General features: G+C 32.8%; 1 protein-coding gene across 38 annotated transcripts in view; it reads left to right on the top strand.

Annotated features, from left to right (window-relative positions):
- LOC139482265 (lamin-B2.L-like) overlaps window positions 1–24,084 on the top strand; it is a 63,015-nt gene that overhangs the window by 21,315 nt on the left and 17,616 nt on the right. For 25 of the 38 annotated variants that reach the window (XM_071266042.1, XM_071266046.1, XM_071266043.1 and 22 more), the window contains 7 exons: window positions 470–559; window positions 1,408–1,593; window positions 3,405–3,684; window positions 5,581–5,706; window positions 8,949–9,169; window positions 10,367–10,806; window positions 11,293–11,458. In XM_071266042.1, the coding sequence (XP_071122143.1) occupies window positions 470–559; window positions 1,408–1,593; window positions 3,405–3,684; window positions 5,581–5,706; window positions 8,949–9,169; window positions 10,367–10,806; window positions 11,293–11,458 (1,509 nt within the window). Of the gene's footprint in view, window positions 1–469; window positions 560–1,407; window positions 1,594–3,404; window positions 3,685–5,580; window positions 5,707–8,948; window positions 9,170–10,366; window positions 10,807–11,292; window positions 11,459–17,185; window positions 17,237–24,084 lie in introns of all 38 variants that reach the window. The other 13 variants (XM_071266039.1, XM_071266040.1, XM_071266011.1 and 10 more) reach the window with 1 other exon arrangement.

Here is a 24,084-nt window from a genome sequence, read left to right as displayed (position 1 = left end):
AAATGACAGCTTCTAGAATCTATATCTCTATTGTTTTATAACAGACTTGGAAAACAAGTACATGTCTTAACTGATTTTCTTCATCTTGACATCTTGACTAAGTCCAAAAGAATGAACGAGCTAGCAGCAAAGTCAAAGACTTTAAATTGATTAAACAACAGGGCATGTGTGTCAATCAACATCAACCTAACAACACAAAAACACATAAAGGTTATGATTCACTCAGTGTCTTCAACAAACTTTCTATACTATATGCCAATCTTTAAATCAGCCTGTAAATCTATTTACAAGTTGTGAATGAAAAAAGGTCTACCAAAGATCTATCAACACCATAGAGAAAGTATGATAAAATATCAGATTATTATTTGATGATTTTCATTTCAAATGGATTACCAACCCTAGATCATTATATAAGCCAAAGAGGTGAATGTTAGTTAGACAAGTATTGTTTTCATTGAATCCTATTCAGATACCAGTTGGAAGATGTTTCAAAAGAAAAGATTATTTTACAACAGCACTGTGGTAAACATCAACAATCTGCCCAAGATCTGGAAGATAGGTAAATATCGGTAGAAAATCAAGAGAGGGGATTTAAAAAAAAACAACGTTTAAACGTAGCTTCGTTTCGTGTGTATTTTAGTCTAGACGTCATCTAATTAACTATCAATTTGACCTCTTAAGTCATCCAATGACCATATAAGCGACGAAAACATAAATATAGTCTTAGTGAGATATAAATAGATTAAGCAAACTCTTGCTGTTGGATTTTTCTGGGTCTATTTAATTTCATATTAAAGATGAAAAATAAATGCTTATCATCGTTTTTTTATGTATAAGAATGATTTTTTTCTGGATGGAATCAGTCAATCAAATAATTTACCTTTGTTTCACTTTCAATGTTGACATTCTTTTCCTTTAAATAACTTTACACATACAATTCATGTGTGATTCATCTGAAGCTTAGGGGTTAAATTGAAGTTCACATGAGTACAGATTCAATGAGGTCGAATTATTCACTTGCAAGTGAATAATTCATAATCAATGTTTTTTTGCTTATTTTGGCAAAATTGAACCATACTGGCTTCTAAAAGCGAATTAGTATTTCACTATTTGCATTTCATTAATGATTGAGCAAAAAACATGATATATTAGATTTTTTATATATCTCGTAGCCAGTGCCCCTTTAATTTGTAGCCAATTTATACTTTCTCTGATAATTTTTTCCTTTTTAAAAATTAACATGTTGTTTCTTAAATCTCAGTTATTTATTTGTCAAAATTTAACAATACATTTCATCCCATCTAATGGACGTATTGTATTTTATGAAACTAAATCCTTGAAATAAACATTGATGTTTTTTTCAATTTCTACAAACTGATAGTAATTAGCTTTTTCCTTTATTTTCAGATTATTAGTAGAAACAGATAGAAACAGAAAACTTGTAGACCAAATAAATAACTGCCAACAAAAAATAAATAATTTGGAACAGGAATTAATGCATGTGAGAACAGCACCCCGATCAATAGATGATGTACCACGCATGCAGAGAGATTTAGATAATTTAACAAGAGAAAACGAAAGTTTTAAAAGAAGGTATGCAAACTGTATTTGTATGGTTTATGTATCAAGCACAAGAATGTGTAAAAATATTATTTTATAAACTCTTATTTAAATTACAACATGTTGAAGTTGTATGATGATGCACCAGGCAAAAACCTTACTGTTTTAAAACTTATTGTGTATTTTCTTATTACAGTGACTTGACTGTTAGTATTGCAACTCATTCAAAATTTTTACCAAATTGTAATTTGTTTTATTAAACCAAATTGTTCAACTGGTCAGAATATTGAACAAATTGTTCAGTCAAAATTTGAAAGTGCAAGGTGATAAAATAAAACATACTCACAATCCTATAAGACTTTAACTCCACTTTAATGATGTTGATACAAAATTAGTCTCAACAGTTTGTATAGGTATATTACAGTCATTACCATGCTTAAGGTGAACTTGTTATTTTGAATTGCTGTAAAAATGTCCAAACTAAGCTTTTACATAGTTTTTCTTTCTAAAAATTCTATATTCATAGGAACCAGATATCATTTCAAATAAAACATCATATATTCAGTAAAATATGTGTGAAATAACAATATGCTATTGATAAGTTTCCATGGGGAGATAACCTAAAATATTTTTTTTTTTTAATAATACTTTATGAAAGAAAAAAATATTATCTCCCCATGGAAACTTCCTACAAACGTATTGCAATTTTACACATATTTTACAGAATATGAAATGTTTTAATTCACAAAATGTCTGATTCTTATAAATATAGAATACTTTTAGTAAGAAAAACTATATGAAAGCTTACTTTGGACATTTTTATAGCAATTCAAAATAATAAGTCAGTTTCTTTAGCATGGAAATGACTATAATTTACCTAATCAAACTGATAGACCTGTGGTGGATCTAGAAATTTTCCTTAGTGGGGGCCCATTGACTGTCTAAGAGGGGGCCCGCTCCAGTCACACGTCAGTGATTCCCTATATCAGCAACCAAATTTTTTCCCAAAAAGAGTGGGGCCCAGGCCCCCCTAAATATGCCTCTGTAGACTGATTTTGTCACAACATCATTAAAGTTGAGTTAACATCTTATAGGATTGTATATATGTTTTATTGTATCACCTTGCACTTTCATGACTTGTCTGTGGTTTTCTACAGAAGTTAGTTCAAAATTTCTAACCAGTTGAACAATTTGATTTTAAAAAACAAATTGCAATTTGGTCAGAATTTTGAATAAGTTGCAATTGGTGGAGAGCAACACTAACAGTGAAGTCACTGTAAAGTCATAGACAATAAAATTCAATTGTACAAAATTGTCAGGAAAAAACTCTGTACAGGGTTACTTGTCTAATCCGACACACTGGGGGACCAGAAAAAAATGTCGGATTAAGCAGGGTGTCAGAATTCTTAGATTTTTCCTGAAAGGATAGGCATATTATAGGACCATGAAAATATGTTGGTTAAAGTAGGATGTTGGAATAGTCAGATGTTAGATTAGGCAGGTTACACTGTACAAGTTTATAGTTTCATTAACTATTTACTGTGCATTTGTATTTAACTATTTACCATGTTTCCTGGAAGCAAACATTTACCTGAAAAAAAGATTATTTACTGGATGCAACCCAATAAAAAAATTATTTACTGGAAGCAACCCAATAAAAAGACTATTTACTGGAAGCAAACCAATAAAAAGATTATTTACTGGCAGTAAGGATTTTCTTGTACTTTCTGTATCATAAACGGACAATATCAAGTTTATTGTCCTCATAGCCAGTAAACAAGAGTATCATATTACATGAATTGACAGCATTCTCTGTATTTTTAATTCAAATTTTTACTTTTCAGATGGGAAAAGGAACAGTTACTTAGACAAGAACTAGAAGAAAAACTACATGCATGCTTTAAAAAATCAGAGTTTGATCACCAAGTGCAGAATGAACAACAATCGGAGCTCCGACAAAGATTGGAATCTGCCACTTCCACTATCTTTGGATTGGAGAATAGAGTTCGTGAACTTAGTAAAACTGACTCCAACATTCCTGACCTTATAAAACAAGTAAGAGAGGCTGCAGAGGAAGAATTACAAAAGTACCAGGCTGAATCAGAACAACAGTATACTAAAAATGTAAGGGTTTTGTCTTGACCAATTTAAGTACTGGTAGAATAAATACAAGTCAGTATGGAATTATAAAAATGTATTTATGTGTAAACTTTAACATTTTTGTTTCTGCTTTATAATGTTGATATTTAAATTATTCTTGTTTCATTAAAATTGACTCCAAACTATTTTATGGCATACCATGAATTGTGAGTTAAAAGTTATCAAAGGTACCAGGATTATAATTTAGAACCCCAGACGCGCATTCATCTACATAAGACTCATCAGTGACGCTCATATCAAAATATTTATAAAGCCAAACTTGTCATCACAATACATGGCTTATGATATTTTGATTATATTTTTACATGAATGTTTTGGCTTGACCTTTTTACATCTCTTGCTGTTATATAATTATTGTTCTTTGAGGGGTGGTAGGAGGGTGTGTTATCACAAATAAAACAATCTTCCCAGTCCCTTAAAAGTTGATTATTAATTCCTGTGCCCAGATTAGTGCAAGTCCTAACTTCCCTTAAAAAAAAGGCCCCAGTCTCAAATTCACTGCAAAAATAAAGGCCCAATCACGACATCCCTTTTTCTTTCTGCCATCTTCTTTGAAAATTCATTATAAAAAAAAGAGTGACTACTTTTAAATAACAAATATTTACATTGTTATTTATCCTTCTAATAGTTGAACTATGTAACTAAGTTAGTTTGAATCTAGAACTTACAGGGAATTTATTTTAAAAAGCATATTCATTTGAACATTTGCTGTAAAGAGTCATTTTCAAATTAATATTTTGTTTTAAAAACATCAGAAATTTAATAACAGTTTAGAATAACTATATTTTTGTTATATGCTGACAAATTACTTTTTATTTACCAATGACCTCTTCCTTCATGACATTATCAGGCAAGGTCACATTTGTCATGATGGTTAAAAAATAGATTATTCAATGGAATGCAAGCAAATTTGATGAGATAAGAAATTTGAATATTGACCAATGAAGATGTTGATTATAATATACCAATCAATTGGTGTGGAGAAAGTATTACTCTGCATACTTAAACATACCATAGATTAATTGTGCCACTTTCATATTTAGTATCAGAAATCCCGACTTATGCGAATGGTAAGTAAGAGTTCTGTATACAGCTTTCTCATCACGATTATCTTCCCATTAATACCAGACTTAATACCAGTTTGACAGGACAGATGCATGCTAATTTATCAATCCCATACAAAATCCAAGGGAATTAATTCAATATGTTATTGCTTTTTTCCATTTCTGTCTATCTCTTATGTAAGTGTAATTGTAACAACTAACTAATTCCAAGTTTGATACTGTCTAAGTTTTAAGAACATAATAACCTAATATAAAACACTTAGCACAAGATGAGTTCTCTTGCATTGGATGTCTTCACTTGTGCATTTTTACAAAAGATGGAATAAAGTTTAAATGACAAGGGTTTACCTGTATGTAGGATGTATACAAATGTTTTCACCATTGGTTTTATAATGCATTTAAACATGTTGAATGTATTACCAATATAACTACTGCATTTTTCGCTACATTGAAGACCAATTGGTGGCCTTCAGCAGTTCTCTATGGTTGGGGTTGTTGTCACTTTGACACATTCCACATTTCCATTCTCAATTTTATTTTAAAGTAAAATTAGATCATAGACTAACCATGACTAAGGGCTCTTTCTCAAAAATTGACTTCAGGCAGAAGTCTTTTTCTATCATGTCTATGGAGGTTTGAAAAGTAAAGGGCTTTTACATTGAAGTTTATGGAAAAAAATACAAAAAAAATTATCTTGTTGACTAGTACTGCTGTACCAAACTTGTTGTTGTTGTAGAGATGATAAGTTCTATATAATACAATTTTCATGATTTGTATTGTTTTCTTTGACCAACAGATATCTGCCTTGAAGGTTCAGATGGAAAATGATGCTAGTACAATAGAAAGACTGGACAAGGAGAAATCTCAAGTGTTGGGAAGTATTGGTGACTTAAAGGCTAGGATTACAAATTTGGAAGGGGAGGTAAGAAATTAATCCTAGATGTATAAAACAAGAAAAACAAAACACTATAAAAAATACTACAAGCTGAAACTATTTTTTTTCATTTAAAAGGCAAATGATTGAATGAAAGAAACAAGGAATAAAATTTACTTAAAAATTTATTAAAATAAATTTTCCTGCTGGTAAACATCTTCAAATATTAGATGCAAATTACAGTATGAAGCTTATTGAACATTATTTAAAAGTGATGTGGCAAGAAAAGGTTCATGGTGTTTTGAATGACTGAAATTTACACACAAAAATTAAAAAATTTCTTTATGGGATTGATCTGAAACTTATTTCTTGATATTGTTGGATGAATTCCTTAAATAGAAAAGGGTTCTTTTTGTACTAAAATTGTACAAGAAGCATTGAGAAAAAAAGTGTGGGTTTTTATACGACCGCAAAAATTTAAATTTTTTTGTCGTGTATTGCTATCACGTTGGCGTCGGCGTCGTCGTCTGCGTCGTCGTCGTCCGAATACTTTTAGTTTTCGCACTCTAACTTTAGTAAAAGTGAATAGAAATCAATGAAATTTTAACACAAGGTTTATGACCACAAAAGGAAGGTTGGGATTGATTTTGGGAATTTTGGTCCCAACATTTTAGGAATAAGGGGCCAAAAAGCATTTTCTTGGTTTTCGCACTATAACTTTAGTTTAAGTGAATAGAAATCTATGAAATTTTGACACAAGGTTTATGACCACAAAAGGAAGGTTGGGATTGATTTTTGGAATTTTGGTTCCAACAGTTTAGGAATTAAGGGCCAAAAAAGGGCCCAAATAAGCATTATTCTTGGTTTTCGCACAATAACTTAAGTATAAGTAAATAGAAATCAATGAAATTTTAACACAAGGTTTATGACCACAAAAGGAAGGTTGGGATTGATTTTTGAAGTTGAGGTCACAACAGTTTATGAATTAAGGGCCAAAAAGGGGCCCAAATAAGCATTATTTTTGGTTTTTGCACCATAACTTTAGTATAAGTAAATAGAAATCTATGAAATTTAAACACAAGGTTTATGACCATAAAAGGAAGGTTTGGGAGTTTTGGTCCTAACAGTTTAGGAATAAGGGGCCCAAAGGGTCCAAAATTGAACATTGTGTGATTTCATCAAAAATTGAATAAGTGGGGTTCTTTGATATGCCTAATCTAACTATGTATGTAGATTCTTAATTTTTGGTCCGGTTTTCAAATTGGTCTACATTAAGGTCCAAAGGGTCCAAAATTAAACTTAGTTTGATTTTAACAAAAATTGAATCCTTGGGGTTCTTTGATATGATGAATTTAAAAATTTACTTAGATTTTTAATTATTGGCCTAGTTTTCAAGTTGGTCCAAATGGGGGTCCAAAATTAAACTTTGTTTGATTTCATCAAAAATTGAATAAATGGGTTCTTTGATATGCCAAATCTAACTGTGTATGTAGATTCTTAATTTTTGGTCCAGTTTTCAAATTGGTCTACATTAAGGTCCAAAGGGTCCAAAATTAAACTAAGTTTGATTTTAACAAAAATTAAATTCTTTGGCTTATTTGATATGCTTTATCTAAATATGTACTTTGATTTTTGATTATGGGCCCAGTTTTGAAGTTGGTCCAAATCAGGATTCCATATCAAGTATTGTGCAATAGCAAGAAATTTTCAATTGCACAGTATTGCACAATAGCAAGAAATATCTAATTGCACAATATTGTGCAATAGCAATTAATTTTCAATTGGAGTTATCTTTCTTTGTATAGAATAGTAGTTGATAATATATGTTGGAAATTTGCCAGACATGACTATGATGTCATTTTCTATTTTTATTTGCCAATAACTTTATGTAAATAACTTCATTGGAAATTTTCCAATATAAAATGTTGCTGATGAAGCTTTTTTTCCTTATCTTATCTAAAATGTTTTTAGATAATGTATGTTGGACATTTGCCAGACATGACTATGATGTCATTTTCTATTTTTATTTGCCAATAACTTTATGTAAATAACTTCATTGGAAATTTGCCAATATAAAATGTTGCCGATGAAGTTTTTTTTATTGTTTTATACAATAAACAATGTATATTCACTTTTACTACCAACCAATCTTTACCATTCAGTGATAACAAGCACTTTATTTTACATTTTAATATTTTATGATGTATTTAAAAGAGTAGTTATTGTTGCAAACTCCATTAGAAATTTGAATTGATATCAGTTTTGGAAAAAGGGAAACGGGGATGGGAAAAAAAGGGGGGGGTTAAATTTTTCTCATTTCAGATTTCATAAATAAAAAGAAAATTTCTTCAAACATTTTTTTGAGAGGATTAATATTCAACAGCATAGTGAATTGCTCAAAGGCAAAAAAAAACTTTTAAGTTCATTAGACCACATTCATTCTGTGTCGGAAACCTATGCTGTGTCAACTATTTAATTTTAGATTTAAAAAGTATAAAGAAGAAATCTTTAATTGATTTGTAAAATCTTGACATTTGTTCTGTGTAAAAAAAAACCATGTAATGTCAAAAATTTGATCACAATCCAAATTCAGAGCTGTATCACGCTTGAATGTTTTGTCTATACTTGCCCCAACTGTTCAGGGTTCGACATCTGCGGTCGTATAAAGCTGCGCCCTGCGGAGCACCTGGTTTAACCTTTTTTCACACTTTATTTGTTCCAAGAATTACATCCATAGGGGACATAGGACCATATTTTCTAAACTCCAACAACCGCTGACTTTTCTTATAATCCTCACATAATTCTAAGGAAAATTCCTCCTCTGCACCCCTTCAATTTATTTTATGATCATTTTCCAACTGCAAATTATTTTCCAGAAATGAATCACTTTTTAGCTTGTCAAAAAATGTACTAAAGTTATCTCCCTTTGTATGTTGTCCCAGTAAGTCTTACATACAAAAATAATGTAATTAAAACAAACAAGTATAAAAAAGAAAATTATATTATCTTATTGATATGTAGTTATCTATAATTCTGTGAAGTTCAGGCAAAGGCTGTTGATACTGTCAGGTAAAGGTGAACTGCTTACTTAAACTCTTGTTTTGGCTTCTTTCATTTATAAAACTGAATACATTGAAAGTGATTTTAACCATAAAAAAGACTATGCAAAACTTGTATTTATTATTTAATGCAGGAAAGTATTGAATAATTATCTTAGAAAACAAACTAAATAAAATATGACATAACGAATGCAGGAAATTAAAACTATATTTTAATCTTTTTCTTTGAAGATAAGAATGATTGATCATCAGCGCCAGTCATTAGAGGAAACACTCAACTCCGAGAGAGCTAGGTCAGCTGACCAGTTACATAGTATGGAGAGGAGATTCCGTGAGGTACAGGAGGTGTTATTTGTTAAGATGCAGGAGGCTAATATATCCAGGGATACCAATATCCCTCTGAAGGCTGAGATAGAGGCACTGAAAGCTTTGTTACAGGAGGAGGAAAGAAGGTATTTATAAAAGTACCTCAACTTCAGTGGTAAATCTTACCAATGCTCGATTGTTAAAAATGACTGACCTGAAATATTTTTTAATTTTCATATGAATTGATCATCTTTCACTTTCAAAGCCTTTTTGTATTGTCATTTAGGGTGACTAAGTTGTCAATTACCGCACTTGGAATTTGGCAGCAGGTATATTATTGTCTGTTTTTACTTGAAGCTGATTTATTTCTTTGAAAATAAGGAGATATGGTTTACTGTTGACTTAGATACCGGTACTTGCATCTTTAGACATAATACAAAAAAATATCACAGAAAATATTTTGAAGCTACAGTGTAGGCCATTAGTTTTCATGTTTAAATTGTTTAACATTTGTCATTTCCCGTCCTAAGTAGCTTTGCCCATGTATTCCACTATAGTTGGTATTCCAAGATTATTAATGAATTTACAGTATTAAGGTGGCTCGGGCCTATTCGAAGTTTCTATCAGAAGTGCCATATTTTTTGTTATTTTATTCTTTACAGAAAGTGAATAAAATTGGTCGAAAAAGAAATAGGGGGTCACGGACCATTTAAGCTCAAAATTTTACTTTTAAACAGGTATGTAAAAGAGACCATTTTTCAATGAAATGATAGGAAAAATAGAGATGTTGACATATTTTTATTGGAATATCAAAAAAACGTTCTATGACACTTGGTCCAAAACTTTATTATAAAAAGCTTCAATATAGCTTCAAAGAATGAGCAAATAAAAAAACATAGGTCACCGATAAGGGGAAAAAAATATTTTGCCTTAAAACCCAAATTTTGGCGGGAAAATGGTGAAAATGGGTGAAATGGCATTTTGAGCTTTTAACAGGTACACATAATAACGAAAAATATTCTTTTAGTGACATAACTACAATGATTTAACATTTCTAATCAATCAAAATATTTTAAAAAATAATATCGAATTTACGACAAATACTTTTCCTGTGCATTATAGTTCATGCGTGAAATTATGCGCAATCGAATAGTCCCGATCCACCTTAAATGATTTTGCCACTCACTTCACAGACACATACATTATGAGAACATAGTGGTCAGGTTATAGCTGTTGCTTGTGCAAAAAAAAAGTAAAATTCAAAACAGAAAGTCCCTAATCAAATGGCAAAATCAAAGGATAAAACACATCAAACACAAAATTCTTTTCTTCATGACCTGTAGGTTGACTGCTCCTGTAGATGTCAGTAGTAATACATTGAAGCAGACGGCCACCTCCAGTAGTGTAACTCACAACTATGCAAGCTCTCCACCACCTCAGCAAACTTCTCAAGTGTTTACCACCTACCAACCACCTATGTCCTCATCTTATCAGTCGTATCCACCACCACCACCAGCTCAATCCACTGCATATCCACAGCAGACTTATCAGACAGAGACGTATCCACCTCAGACCTCTGGTTACCAGGTAGAGACAGTACATGCTACAGAGCCTCTCTACAGTAGTGTACAGAATGAGTATGATGCCAGTGCAGATTTTCCTATCAGTGGCACAAGATATAATTATGAGACAACACCTAGTGTAAACAAGTTACAGATTGAACCGTCACCACCTGTAACCCCTCGTCCAGTTGGACCTGTGGTCAGGGTCAAATCAGCTCCGAGTAAGTTGTTTTTAGAAACAATCAGTAAGTTAATTTCCAATTGTTTCAAACCTTCTACTGTCCAAGCGTTTTATATATCTTTATTTTCAGATGTTGATCAGTCAGATCAGCCTTGTTAATTCCAGGTTGCTAAACCTTTATTTTTTTTATTTAAAGAGAGCTTTTTATTATATTTGGTTCTGGTTTTTTTTCAAATCACAATGGCACAATGTTTCTGTTAGTAATAGTATAATTTTTAAAGTTATTTGATACATTTCAAGAGAATATTTTCTGAATTTGATCTGTTATTTGGCAAAATTTTATCTCCATAATCCATATGACATTTTGTAGGAAGGTTACTCCAGAGGTTTGTAGTATTGTATTCATAGCTTAGTTTGTTTTTTTGTTCAGTGAAGTAGATATCCTTTAAAATATAGTGTAAATTGAAATTATAAGAAGACTAACCTAACAGAACCCTCTTTATATGTTTAATGTTACATATTACAGGTTCAGGCAGAAGTGGACAAAGTCTTGGACAAGGGAAGGACTATTTCGATGAGATGTTTCGAGACTTAACAAGCCAAACCATCAACACATATTCCCGACCAAAAAGTAGCCCCACAGACCGTTACCCTGCGGCAGCTTCTCATGACTACACTACTGCTACTTCTAGGTAAGACATTTGTTTATAAAAGACTGGGTGTAGGTAACACTGTTTTATCTTAGTACAATGGTATCTTAGTTATATGTCAAATTTGTTGTTTTATCCCGGACTAAAGTAGTAAGTATAGGGAAGCCACTCTAGACTCTATGTTATTCAATTTTAAGACTATAGATGAAAGATTCTCATGGCACAATACAGGTCCAATTAGTTTCAATGAATATTTATTGTATGGATTGATACAAGATTTCAGCGAAGATAAGTTTTGTGCTAACTTCATTTTCTATAAGATTTGGAGTTACATCTTTTATCTACATTGGTGTGAGAAAAAAATTAATAAAATATCTGCTTATTGAAAAGCTTTTTTAAAAATGACTCAAATTAATTCTTTCTGATTTACTATCTTAATAATATTTCTTGCTCATAAGAACAAAAAAAACCATATATAAGTTAAGGCAAGCTCTCCTGATCTTTTGGTACAAGAGAATTAAAATATAGCCAATTATATATGACCCTGTTTTTAACTATAAGTATAAACCGTTCTAGTATAACAACAATCATACAAGTGGATGGTTAAGCTAGCTCTAAAACCAGGTTTAATCCACCATTTCCTTTGTGAAATGTTATACTATGTACATATAAAAATGGTTTAAGTGCTGGAATTGCCTGTTAAGGAAACATTGCTGATTACCCATATGTTTATCAGATAAACGGAGGTTCAACATATATTTACTTATAGAAGTTTGGGAGTAGATTGAAGTGGGGAAGAAATGTTTCAAAATTGGATTATTCCGTTAGAAAACATTTCAGGGTTTTTTTTGTTTTTTTTTTAAATTAACTTACTTATAGTAGTGATTCAGTTTTTAGGTCACCTGGCCAGAAGGGCCAAGTGAGCTTTTCTCATCACTTGGCGTCTGTCGTCCGTTGTCGTCCTGCGTCCGTCGTCAACTTTTACAAAAATCTTCTCCTCTGAAACTACTGGGCCAAATTTAACCAAACTTGGCCACAATCATCATTAGGGTATCTAGTTTGGTAAAATGTGTCCGTTGACCTGGCCAACCAAACAAGATGGCCACCATGGCTTAAAATAGAACATAGGGGTAAAATGCAGTTTTTGGCTTCTATCTGTGAAACCAAAGCATTTAGAGCAAATCTGACATGGGGTGAAATTGTTCATCAAGTCAAGATCTCTCTGCTTTTAAAATTTCAGACTAATCAGGCATCCTGTTGTTGGGTTGCTGATCCAGAATTGGTAATTTTCAGAAAATTTTGCAGCTTTTGGTTATTATCTTGAATATTATTATACGACCGCAAAAAGTAAAAAATTTTTGGTCGTATATTGGTATCACGTTGGCGTCATCGTCTGGGTCATCGTCGTCTTCGTCGTCGTCTGCATCATCGGCGTCGTCGTCATCCGAATACTTTTAGTTTTCGCACTCTAACTTTAGTTAAAGTGAATAGAAATCTATGAAATTTTAACACAAGGTTTATGACCACAAAAGGAAGGTTGGGATTGATTTTGGGAGTTTTGGTCCCAACATTTTAGGAATTAGGGGCCAAAAAGGGCCAAAATAAGCATTTTCTTAGTTTTCGCACTATATCTTTAGTTTAAGGAAATCGAAATCAAATTTTGGCACAAGGTTTATGACCACAAAAGGAAGGTTGGGATTGATTTTGGGAGTTTTTGTTCCAACAGTTTAAGAATTAGGGGCCAAAAAGGGGCCCAAATAAGCATTATTCTTGGTTTTCGCACGATAACTTTAGTATATGTAAATAGAAATCTATAAAATTTTGACACAAGGTTTATGACCACAAAAGGAAGGTTGGGATTGATTTTGGGAGTTGAGGTCCCAACAGTTTAGGAATTAGGGGCCAAAAAGGGGCCCAAATAAGCATTATTCTTGGTTTTCGCACCATAACTTTAGTATAAGTATATTGAAATCTATGAAATTTAAACACAAGGTTTATTAGGCCAAAAAAAAATATATGTCTGTTTCCTGTTTCCCGACCGACCCTGACTCAAAGCCCCCGACCCTAGATCTTTTTATTTAATTCCGGAAAAAAATCGTTTCCGGTCCGATCCAGATCCGTATTTTACTATACCCAAACAATCAAAATGGCTGCCCCCAGCACAAATGTGCTACAATTAATGTTTAAAAAATGTCGGCACTGGTAGGATTATTTAATTAAAGCTTCTTTAAAGAGATTAAATGATTTAAGGGTACAGGACCCTAATCAAACATGACATTGAACCATCTGCAAATCTGACACGGAGTGCAAAAATAATAAAAAAAAAAAAAAAAAAAAAAAAAAAATCCTGACCTACCGACCCTGATTTTTTTGCCTTGGCAGCAGGAAACAGACATATATTTTTTTTGGCCTTACCATAAAAGGAAGGTCGGGTTTGATTTTAGGAGTTTTGGTCCCAACAGTTTAGGAATAAGGGGCCAAAATTGAACTTTGTTGGATTTCATCAAAAATTGAATAATTGGGGTTCTTTGATATGCTGAATCTAACTTTGTATGTAGATTCTTAATTTTTGGTCCCGTTTTCAAATTGGTCTACATATTAAGGTCCAAAGGGTCCAAAATTAAACTTAGTTTGATTATAACAAAATTTGAATCCTTGGGGTTCTTTAATATGCTGAATCTAAAAATGTACTTAGATTTTTAATTATTGGCCCAGTTTTCAAGTTGGTCCAAATCAACGCGTCGCCAGTAAACTTAATTTGCGACCATCAAATCCCCAATTGATGCCGTCGGAGCTTAAAATACAATACAGTTATCTCCTAATTTTTGGTCCTGTTTTCAAATTGGTCTACATTAAAGTTCAAAGGGTCTAAATTTAAACTTTGATTTTAACAAAAATTGAATTCTTGGGCTTTTTTGATATGCTGAATCTAAACATGTACTTAGATTTTTAACCGGATTTTTGTGACAAAAATGTCGGTTATTGATTTGGGGATGTACGGCGGGCGGGCGGTCGGGCGGGCGGTCGGTCGGGCGGGCGGTCGGGCGGGCGGGCGGGAATCAAATGTTGTCCGTGCATTAACTCATGAACCGTTCAACCAAAGCTTTTAAAATTTTAATATGTTGTTACTGACAACTAAATGAAGGTCAAGTTCAATAATGGCGATTTTGACTTTTACCGTTCAGGAGTTATGGTTCTTGAAAGATTGAAAAATGGAGTTTCCAGTCGTGTCCCTGCATTTACGCATGAACTGTTCTACCTAAGCTTTCCAAATTTTAATATGTTGTTACTGATGACAAAATGGAGATCAAGTCCAATAATGGCGATTTTGACTTTTACCGTTCAGGAGTTATGGTTCTTGAAAGATTGAAAAATGGAGTTTCCAGTCGTGTCCGTGCATTTACGCATGAACTGTTCTACCTAAGCTTCCCAAATATTAATATGTTGTTACTGATGACAAAATGGAGGTCAAGTTTAATAATGACGATTTTGACTTTTACCGTTCAGGAGTTATGGTTCTTGAAAGATTGAAAAATGGTGTTTCCAGTCGTGTTCGTGCATTTACGCATGAACTGTTTTACCAAAGCTTCCCAAATTTTAATATGTTGTTACTGATGACAAAATAGAGGTCAAGTTCAATAATGACGATTTTGACTTTTACCGTTCAGGAGTTATGGTTCTTGAAAGATTGAAAAATGGTGTTTCCAGTCGTGTCCGTGCATTTTCTCATGAACCATTCAACCAAAGCTTTTGAAATTTTTATATGTTGTTACTGATGGCAAATTAGAGGTCAAGTTCAATAATGACGATTTTGACTTTTACTGTTCAGGAGTTATGGTTCTTGAAAGATTGTGAAATGGCGTTTCCATTCACGTTGTTGCATTCACTCATGAACCATTCAATCTAAGCTTTTCAAATTTCAAGATGTTGATACTGATGACAAAATGGAGGTCAAATTTGATATTGACGATTTTCACTTTCACCATTCGTCAGTAATGGTTCTTGTGATATTGCCAGGACACAAATAAATATTAATAAATCCGGTTTGCTGTCGTTGTGACAGCCTCTTGTTGATTATGGGCCCAGTTTTCAAGTTCAAATCAGGATCCAAAATTATTATATTAAGTATTGTGCAATAGCAAGAAATTTTCAATTGCACAGTATTCAGCAATAGCAAGAAATCTTCAATTGCACAGTATTGTGCAATAGCAAGAAATTTTTAATTCCACAGTATTGCGCAATAGCGAGAAATATATAATTGCACAATATTGTGCAATAGCAAGAAATTTTCAATTGGAGTTATCTTTCTTTGTCCAGAATAGTAGTTGAATCAACTTAAATCATTGTTTTATACAATATACAATGTATATTCACTTTTACTACCAACTGATAAATTAAAACAATCTTTACCATTCAGTGATAACAAGCACTTTATTTTACATTTTAATATTTTATGATGTATTTAAATGAGTAGTTATTGTTGCAAACTCCATTAGAAATTTGAATTGAGATCAGTTTTGGAAAAAGGGAAAGGGGGATGTGAAAAAAAAAGGGGGAGCGGGGGTAAATTTTTTTCATTTCAGATTTCATAAATAAAAAGAAAATTTCTTCAAACATTTTTTTGAGAGGATTAATATTCAACAGCATAGTGAATTGCTCAAAGGCAAAAAAAATATTTTAAATCTCATTAGACCACATTCATTCTGTGTCAAAAACCTATGCAGTGTCAACTATTTAATCACAATCCAAATTTAGAGCTGAATCCAGCTTGAATGTTGTGTCCATACTTGCCCCAACCGTTCAGGGTTCAACCTCTGCGGTCGTATTAAGCTGCGCCCTGCGGAGCATCTGGTTATAGATACAGATAAACTGTAAACAGCAATAATATACAGCAAAGTAAGGCCTACAAATAAGTCAACATGATCAAAATGGTCAGTTGACCCTGTAAGGAGTTATTGCCCTTTATAGTCAATTTTAAACAATTTTCATAAATTTCGTAAATTTTGTAAATTTTTATTAGTTTATGATATGCCCATAGACCAAGGTGAGCGATACAGGCTCTTTAGAGCCTCTAGTTTTAATTTATTTTTGGTTTTAAGAATACATTTATCAAAAATCAAGAAAGTTTTCTGTTTATTATTTTAGGCACTGGTAGGTAATTTCTCATTAGAATCACTGATGCTATACTTATCTTCACTAATGCTTTGTCTCACATATTCAGAAAGTTTCAATATTTTCTCTGTCTAACAGTTTCAAAAATTAAGACAAATTTCTTATGCATATACATTAAAGGGGTGTAATTGTTATCAGCAAAATTTTACAAAATATTTGATCAAAGAATTATGTATTGGTATATATATAGATTGGTGTTAGTTTTTGTTTCCTATTACCAGATGGGATAAAGAACCTTAGCTTACATGTAGTTATTTCTCTTATTCAGTTTAATCATAACTTTCACCTTGAATTGAAAAAAAAACAGTTGTTTCTCACAGATGTCAAACATTTCAAATTAAAAGACTTATGCCCCAAAGTTTTGTTATTATGGTAAAATATTGATAGGTTATGACATTTTTTATTTTTGTTGGTTCTGAAATGATCATCATTTGATAATCAAAATATTTCTCCTGAACAATCTTGTACAAGCTAGTTTAAAAATAATTTTCTATACAAAGTTTATAGTGGAAAAAATCACTGATGAATAACTATATAACAAAATATGATGTGTATATATTTTATGATTTCGTTTGAAATTCTATAAAATCAAATCAGGTATCCATGTCGCAGTAAATCTATTTGGATTAAAAAAGATTGGAAGTTCTGGTAAGAGTTATCCCCAATTTTACAACACAGTTCAAGTTGTATGTTGACATTTGCATTCTTTCATTTATGTTAAAATTGAAATATGTTATCTTGTAGTAAAATTTACATATTCTGTTGACAGCATTGTATTTTATTCAATATCACTCTTTGTATTCTATCTTTATTGAAGCAATCACGTCAGTCTTTGAATCTTATATATCACTGCTACAATTCTTTCTTAAAACATTTCACCATTAGGGTACCTTTAAATCTTTAAGAAACGAATATCTTGAAACATGATTGATTATAAAATTAGGCCATAACCCTGATGCTATTTACTTCAGCAAAGGCTGTAGATCACATCTCAATTTATAAACAAAACTATCATTCAGATTGATATATTTTAAACATTTGATCATTTCACACGAAAACAATTATGTGTTATGTATCAAAATTTGAATAGTAATTATGAATATGATATTTCTTCGCAAATAAATCATTCTAATGTGTTTCTGTGTTTTTTAAGCTACGAGATGTATTATCAGTAAGAATTTTATATCCTTTTCTTCAGATGTTGTCAACTTTATAGAAATATTTCTGAATATACATATCTCTTTTGAATAATCTGCAAATGTCTCCAGCAACTTTAAATTATCCCCCTTGTATTTGCTTAAACCCTTTCCTTTTTTTTAGTTATAGAGTCCTTGCACATTTCCAAAGCATTTGATTGAAGTCTTATCATCTATTATCAACCTTTGAATGTTGGGGATATATTTAACCTCATGGCATTTTTTTTTTATCTGTGTGGCCTCCACCCATCCACATTTTAAAGACAGAATTTGTCCTGACAAACACATATAGTTTGTTTTTTAAATAAGGCAAACAAAATTCAAGAGATTTACAATATTTAGACTAAAGAGGAATAACTGGACTCTTTTTACAGTAGCTATAGAATTGAAGGCACTATTACTGGTTATGTTGGATAGTCAAGGTCATTAAATGGTTATGTTGGGTAGTCAAGGTCATTAAATGGTTATGTTGGGTAGTCAAGGCCATTAAATAGTTATGTTCCGTAGTCAAGGTCATTAAACACACCCAATGTTAGAAAGTGAATGAATGAATCATAGAAGTAAACCACTTCAGTAGCCCCTCCTGTTTATCTATGTATTGTATGCCTGACATGCCTGAATCATAGAGGTAAACCACTTCAGTAGCCCCTACTGTTTATCTATGTATTTATGCCTGACAATGAATCATAGAAGTAAACCACTTCAGTGGCCCCTACTGTTTATCTATGTATTGTATGCCTGACATGCCTGAATCATAGAAGTAAACCACTTCAGTAGCCCCTCCTGTTTATTTATGTATTGTATGCCTGACAATGAATCATAGAAGTAAACCACTTCAGTTTATTTATGTATTGTATGCCTGACATGCCTCAATCATAGAAGTAAACCACTTCAGTAGCCCCTCCTGTTTATCTATGTATTGTATGCCTGACATGCCTGAATCATAGAAGTAAACCACTTCAGTAGCCCCTACTGTTTATCTATGTATTGTATGCCTGACAATGAATCATAGAAGTAAACCACTTCAGTGGCCCCTACTGTTTATCTATGTATTGTATGCCTGACAATGAATCATAAAAGTAAACCACTTCAGTAGCCCCTACTGTTTATTTATGTATTGTATGCCTGACAATGAATCATAGAAGTAAACCACTTCAGTAGCCCCTCCTGTTTGTTTATGTATTGTATGCCTGACAATGAATCATAGAAGTAAACCACTTCAGTAGCCCCTCCTGTTTATTTATGTATTGTATGCCTGACAATGAATCATAGAAGTAAACCACTTCAGTAGCCCCTACTGTTTATCTATGTATTGTATGCCTGACAATGAATCATAGAAGTAAACCACTTCAGTAGCCCCTCCTGTTTATTTATGTATTGTATGCCTGACAATGAATCATAGAAGTAAACCACTTCAGTAGCCCCTCCTGTTTATCTATGTATTGTATGCCTGACATGCCTGAATCATAGAAGTAAACCACTTCAGTAGCCCCTCCTGTTTATTTATGTATTGTATGCCTGACAATGAATCATAGAAGTAAACCACTTCAGTGGCCCCTCCTGTTTATCTATGTATTGTATGCCTGACAATGAATCATAGAAGTAAACCACTTCAGTAGCCCCTCCTGTTTATCTATGTATTGTATGCCTGACAATCAATCATAGAAGTAAACCACTTCAGTAGCCCCTCCTGTTTATTTATGTATTGTATGCCTGACAATGAATCAGAAGTAAACCACTTCAGTAGCCCCTCCTGTTTATTTATGTATTGTATGCCTGACATGCCTGAATCATAGAAGTAAACCACTTCAGTAGCCCCTCCTGTTTATCTATGTATTGTATGCCTGACAATGAATCATAGAAGTAAACCACTTCAGTGGCCCCTACTGTTTATCTATGTATTGTATGCCTGACAATGAATCATAGAAGTAAACCACTTCAGTGGCCCCTACTGTTTATTTATGTATTGTATGCCTGACAATGAATCATAGAAGTAAACCACTTCAGTAGCCCCTCCTGTGTATCTATGTATTGTATGCCTGACATGCCTGAATCATAGAAGTAAACCACTTCAGTAGCCCCCTCCTGTTTATTTATGTATTGTATGCTTGACAATGAATCATAGAAGTAAACCACTTCAGTGGCCCCTCCTGTTTATTTATGTATTGTATGCCTGACAATGAATCATAGAAGTAAACCACTTCAGTAGCCCCTCCTGTTTATTTATGTATTGTATGCCTGACAATGAATCATAGAAGTAAACCACTTCAGTAGCCCCTACTGTTTATCTATGTATTGTATGCCTGACAATGAATCATAGAAGTAAACCACTTCAGTAGCCCCTCCTGTTTATTCATGTATTGTATGCCTGACAATGAATCATAGAAGTAAACCACTTCAGTAGCCCCTCCTGTTTATCTATGTATTGTATGCCTGACAATGAATCATAGAAGTAAACCACTTCAGTAACCCCTCCTGTTTATCTATGTATTGTATGCCTGACAATGAATCATAGAAGTAAACCACTTCAGTAGCCCCTCCTGTTTATCTATGTATTGTATGCCTGACAATGAATCATAGAAGTAAACCACTTCAGTAGCCCCTCCTGTTTATTTATGTATTGTATGCCTGACAATGAATCAGAAGTAAACCACTTCAGTAGCCCCTCCTGTTTATTTATGTATTGTATGCCTGACATGCCTGAATCATAGAAGTAAACCAATTCAGTAGCCCCTCCTGTTTATTTATGAATTGTATGCCTGACAATGAATCCTAGAAGTAAACCACTTCAGTAGCCCCTCCTGTTTATCTATGTATTGTATGCCTGACAATCAATCATAGAAGTAAACCACTTCAGTAGCCCCTCCTGTTTATTTATGTATTGTATGCCTGACAATCAATCATAGAAGTAAACCACTTCAGTAGCCCCTCCTGTTTATTTATGTATTGTATGCCTGACATGCCTGAATCATAGAAGTAAACCACTTCAATAGCCCCTCCTGTTTATCTATGTATTGTATGCCTGACAATGAATCATAGAAGTAAACCACTTCAGTAGCCCCTACTGTTTATTTATGTATTGTATGCCTGACAATGAATCATAGAAGTAAACCACTTCAGTAGCCCCTCCTGTTTATTTATGTATTGTATGCCTGACATGCCTGAATCATAGAAGTAAACCACTTCAGTAGCCCCTACTGTTTATCTATGTATTGTATGCTTGACAATTAATCATAGAAGTAAACCACTTCAGTAGCCCCTACTGTTTATCTATGTATTGTATGCCTGACAATGAATCATAGAAGTAAACCACTTCAGTGGCCCCTACTGTTTATCTATGTATTGTATGCCTGACAATGAATCATAGAAGTAAACCACTTCAGTAGCCCCTACTGTTTATCTATGTATTTTATGCCTGACAATGAATCATAGAAGTAAACCACTTCAGTAGCCCCTCCTGTTTATTTATGTATTGTATGCTTGACAATGAATCATAGAAGTAAACCACTTCAGTAGCCCCTACTGTTTATTTATGTATTGTATGCCTGACAATGAATCATAGAAGTAAACCACTTCAGTAGCCCCTACTGTTTATCTATGTATTGTATGCTTGACAATTAATCATAGAAGTAAACCACTTCAGTAGCCCCTACTGTTTATCTATGTATTGTATGCCTGACAATGAATCATAGAAGTAAACCACTTCAGTGGCCCCTACTGTTTATCTATGTATTGTATGCCTGACAATGAATCATAGAAGTAAACCACTTCAGTAGCCCTACTGTTTATCTATGTATTGTATGCCTGACATGCCTGAATCATAGAAGTAAACCACTTCAGTAGCCCCTCCTGTTTATTTATGTATTGTATGCCTGACAATGAATCATAGAAGTAAACCACTTCAGTAGCCCCTCCTGTTTATTTATGTATTGTATGCCTGACAATGAATCATAGAAGTAAACCACTTCAGTAGCCCCTCCTGTTTATTTATGTATTGTATGCCTGACATGCCTGAATCATAGAAGTAAACCACTTCAGTAGCCCCTCCTGTTTATCTATGTATTGTATGCCTGACAATGAATCATAGAAGTAAACCACTTCAGTAGCCCCTACTGTTTATCTATGTATTGTATGCCTGACAATGAATCCTAGAAGTAAACCACTTCAGTAGCCCCTCCTGTTTATCTATGTATTGTATGCCTGACATGCCTGAATCATAGAAGTAAACCACCTCAGTAGCCCCTCCTGTTTATTTATGTATTGTATACCTGACAATGACTCATAGAAGTAAACCACTTCAGTAGCCCCTCCTGTTTATCTATGTATTGTATGCCTGACATGCCTGAATCATAGAAGTAAACCACTTCAGTAGCCCCTCCTGTTTATTTATGTATTGTATGCCTGACAATGAATCATAGAAGTAAACCACTTCAGTAGCCCCTCCTGTTTATTTATGTATTGTATGCCTGACAATGAATCATAGAAGTAAACCACTTCAGTAGCCCCTCCTGTTTATCTATGTATTGTATGCCTGACAATGAATCATAGAAGTAAACCACTTCAGTAGCCCCTCCTGTTTATCTATGTATTGTATGCCTGACAATGAATCATAGAAGTAAACCACTTCAGTAGCCCCTCCTGTTTATCTATGTATTGTATGCCTGACAATGAATCATAGAAGTAAACCACTTCAGTAGCCCCTCCTGTTTATCTATGTATTGTATGCCTGACAATGAATCATAGAAGTAAACCACTTCAGTAGCCCCTCCTGTTTATTTATGTATTGTATGCCTGACAATGAATCATAGAAGTAAACCACTTCAGTAGCCCCTCCTGTTTATCTATGTATTGTATGCCTGACAATGAATCATAGAAGTAAACCACTTCAGTAGCCCCTCCTGTTTATTTATGTATTGTATGCCTGACAATGAATCATAGAAGTAAACCACTTCAGTAGCCCCTCCTGTTTATCTATGTATTGTATGCCTGACATGCCTGCATGTTTTTAGTACAATTGTTTACTGTTGTTTAGTTATTATCAGTATTTTGTTTTACAAAGTTATCTGCATGTATAATTTAGGACAGAAAAAGTATGAAAAGAATGCACAACCCTTTTAAACCTGCTTGTAATCAATATATCATGAATATAACCCCATTGCTAGATGAATACATTCTTTACATCAAAGACCAAAATCTAACAAAAGAAATACATGTACATTGTTTATCAATAATATAATAATAATTTAATCAGTCTTTATTTAACAATGCTAATGAACAATTTCTGAACCGCACAAAGTTTTTTTATTTTCATTTATTAGAAATTATTTTAAATTTTCCATATACTAGCTGTTTATGAAATTGAACTTGTGCAGAAATCTTATGATTTTGGCTATGAAAATATGATGCCCTTACCCAGTTAGTAATCCAACTACTGCATTGACTCCAATCTTAATTAAGAAATATTGTCAGTTTGCCTTCTAAAGGCTGATCACTCCTGGTTCCTACAAAGATAAAAATTGATCACACAGAAAAAGCCAATAGTGTTTTAAGTGGCATTAAACACTTATCTATCAAGAAATGAACATGATAAAAAATAAAGCCATTGCTTCATGTAAGTTAAGAATTGATGGAGATAAAGAATTTATTGAAAATTGCAGTGTTTAGATCAATGATTATGATTATTCTAATTGCCCCCCCCTTTTTTTTTCCTTAGTTTTTAAGCTTTTAAACCTTAATTTTAAAATTGCAAATTAAATAGAGAATGGAAATGGGGAAGGTGTCAAAGAGTAAAATACAGCCTTAAAGGCAACTAATGGGTCTTCAACACAGTGAGAAAATCATTCAACCTTGAGGCACTGACTTCATCTGGCCCATAGACAAAAATGTGTACTAGTTTCAAACATGGACGTTAAAGTGAACTCCTAAAACTTGCCTTTTCTTTAACTTATTTAATGGTTTTACATACCTATATTTTCTCAAAAGTTTTTGAGATTTAAAGGTAATCATTATAGTGAAACTTTGTTATACCTGATTAACTTGGTATTACCTGATTGATTTGAAATATTTATGTTTGATTATTGATAGCTCATGCATATTTAACTTATAAGTGATTAAACAATTCTATCATTGGAATTACTTTTTGTTTAATTAAGGATTTACACATACCTTAAATTATTCATGGGATTTTTTTTTTTATCTCTACTGCAAAGACAATTATTTAATTTAAGATTTCCTGCTTCAGAATCTAATTTAAGTTAAAAAGTAAGCTTACAATACACAATTAAGAAGGGAAAAGGGGGG

This window comes from Mytilus edulis, chromosome 7 (genome assembly GCF_963676685.1).
Source record: "Mytilus edulis chromosome 7, xbMytEdul2.2, whole genome shotgun sequence".
NCBI lineage: Eukaryota > Metazoa > Mollusca > Bivalvia > Mytilida > Mytilidae > Mytilus > Mytilus edulis.
This window is presented reverse-complemented; position numbering and strand designations above follow the sequence as displayed.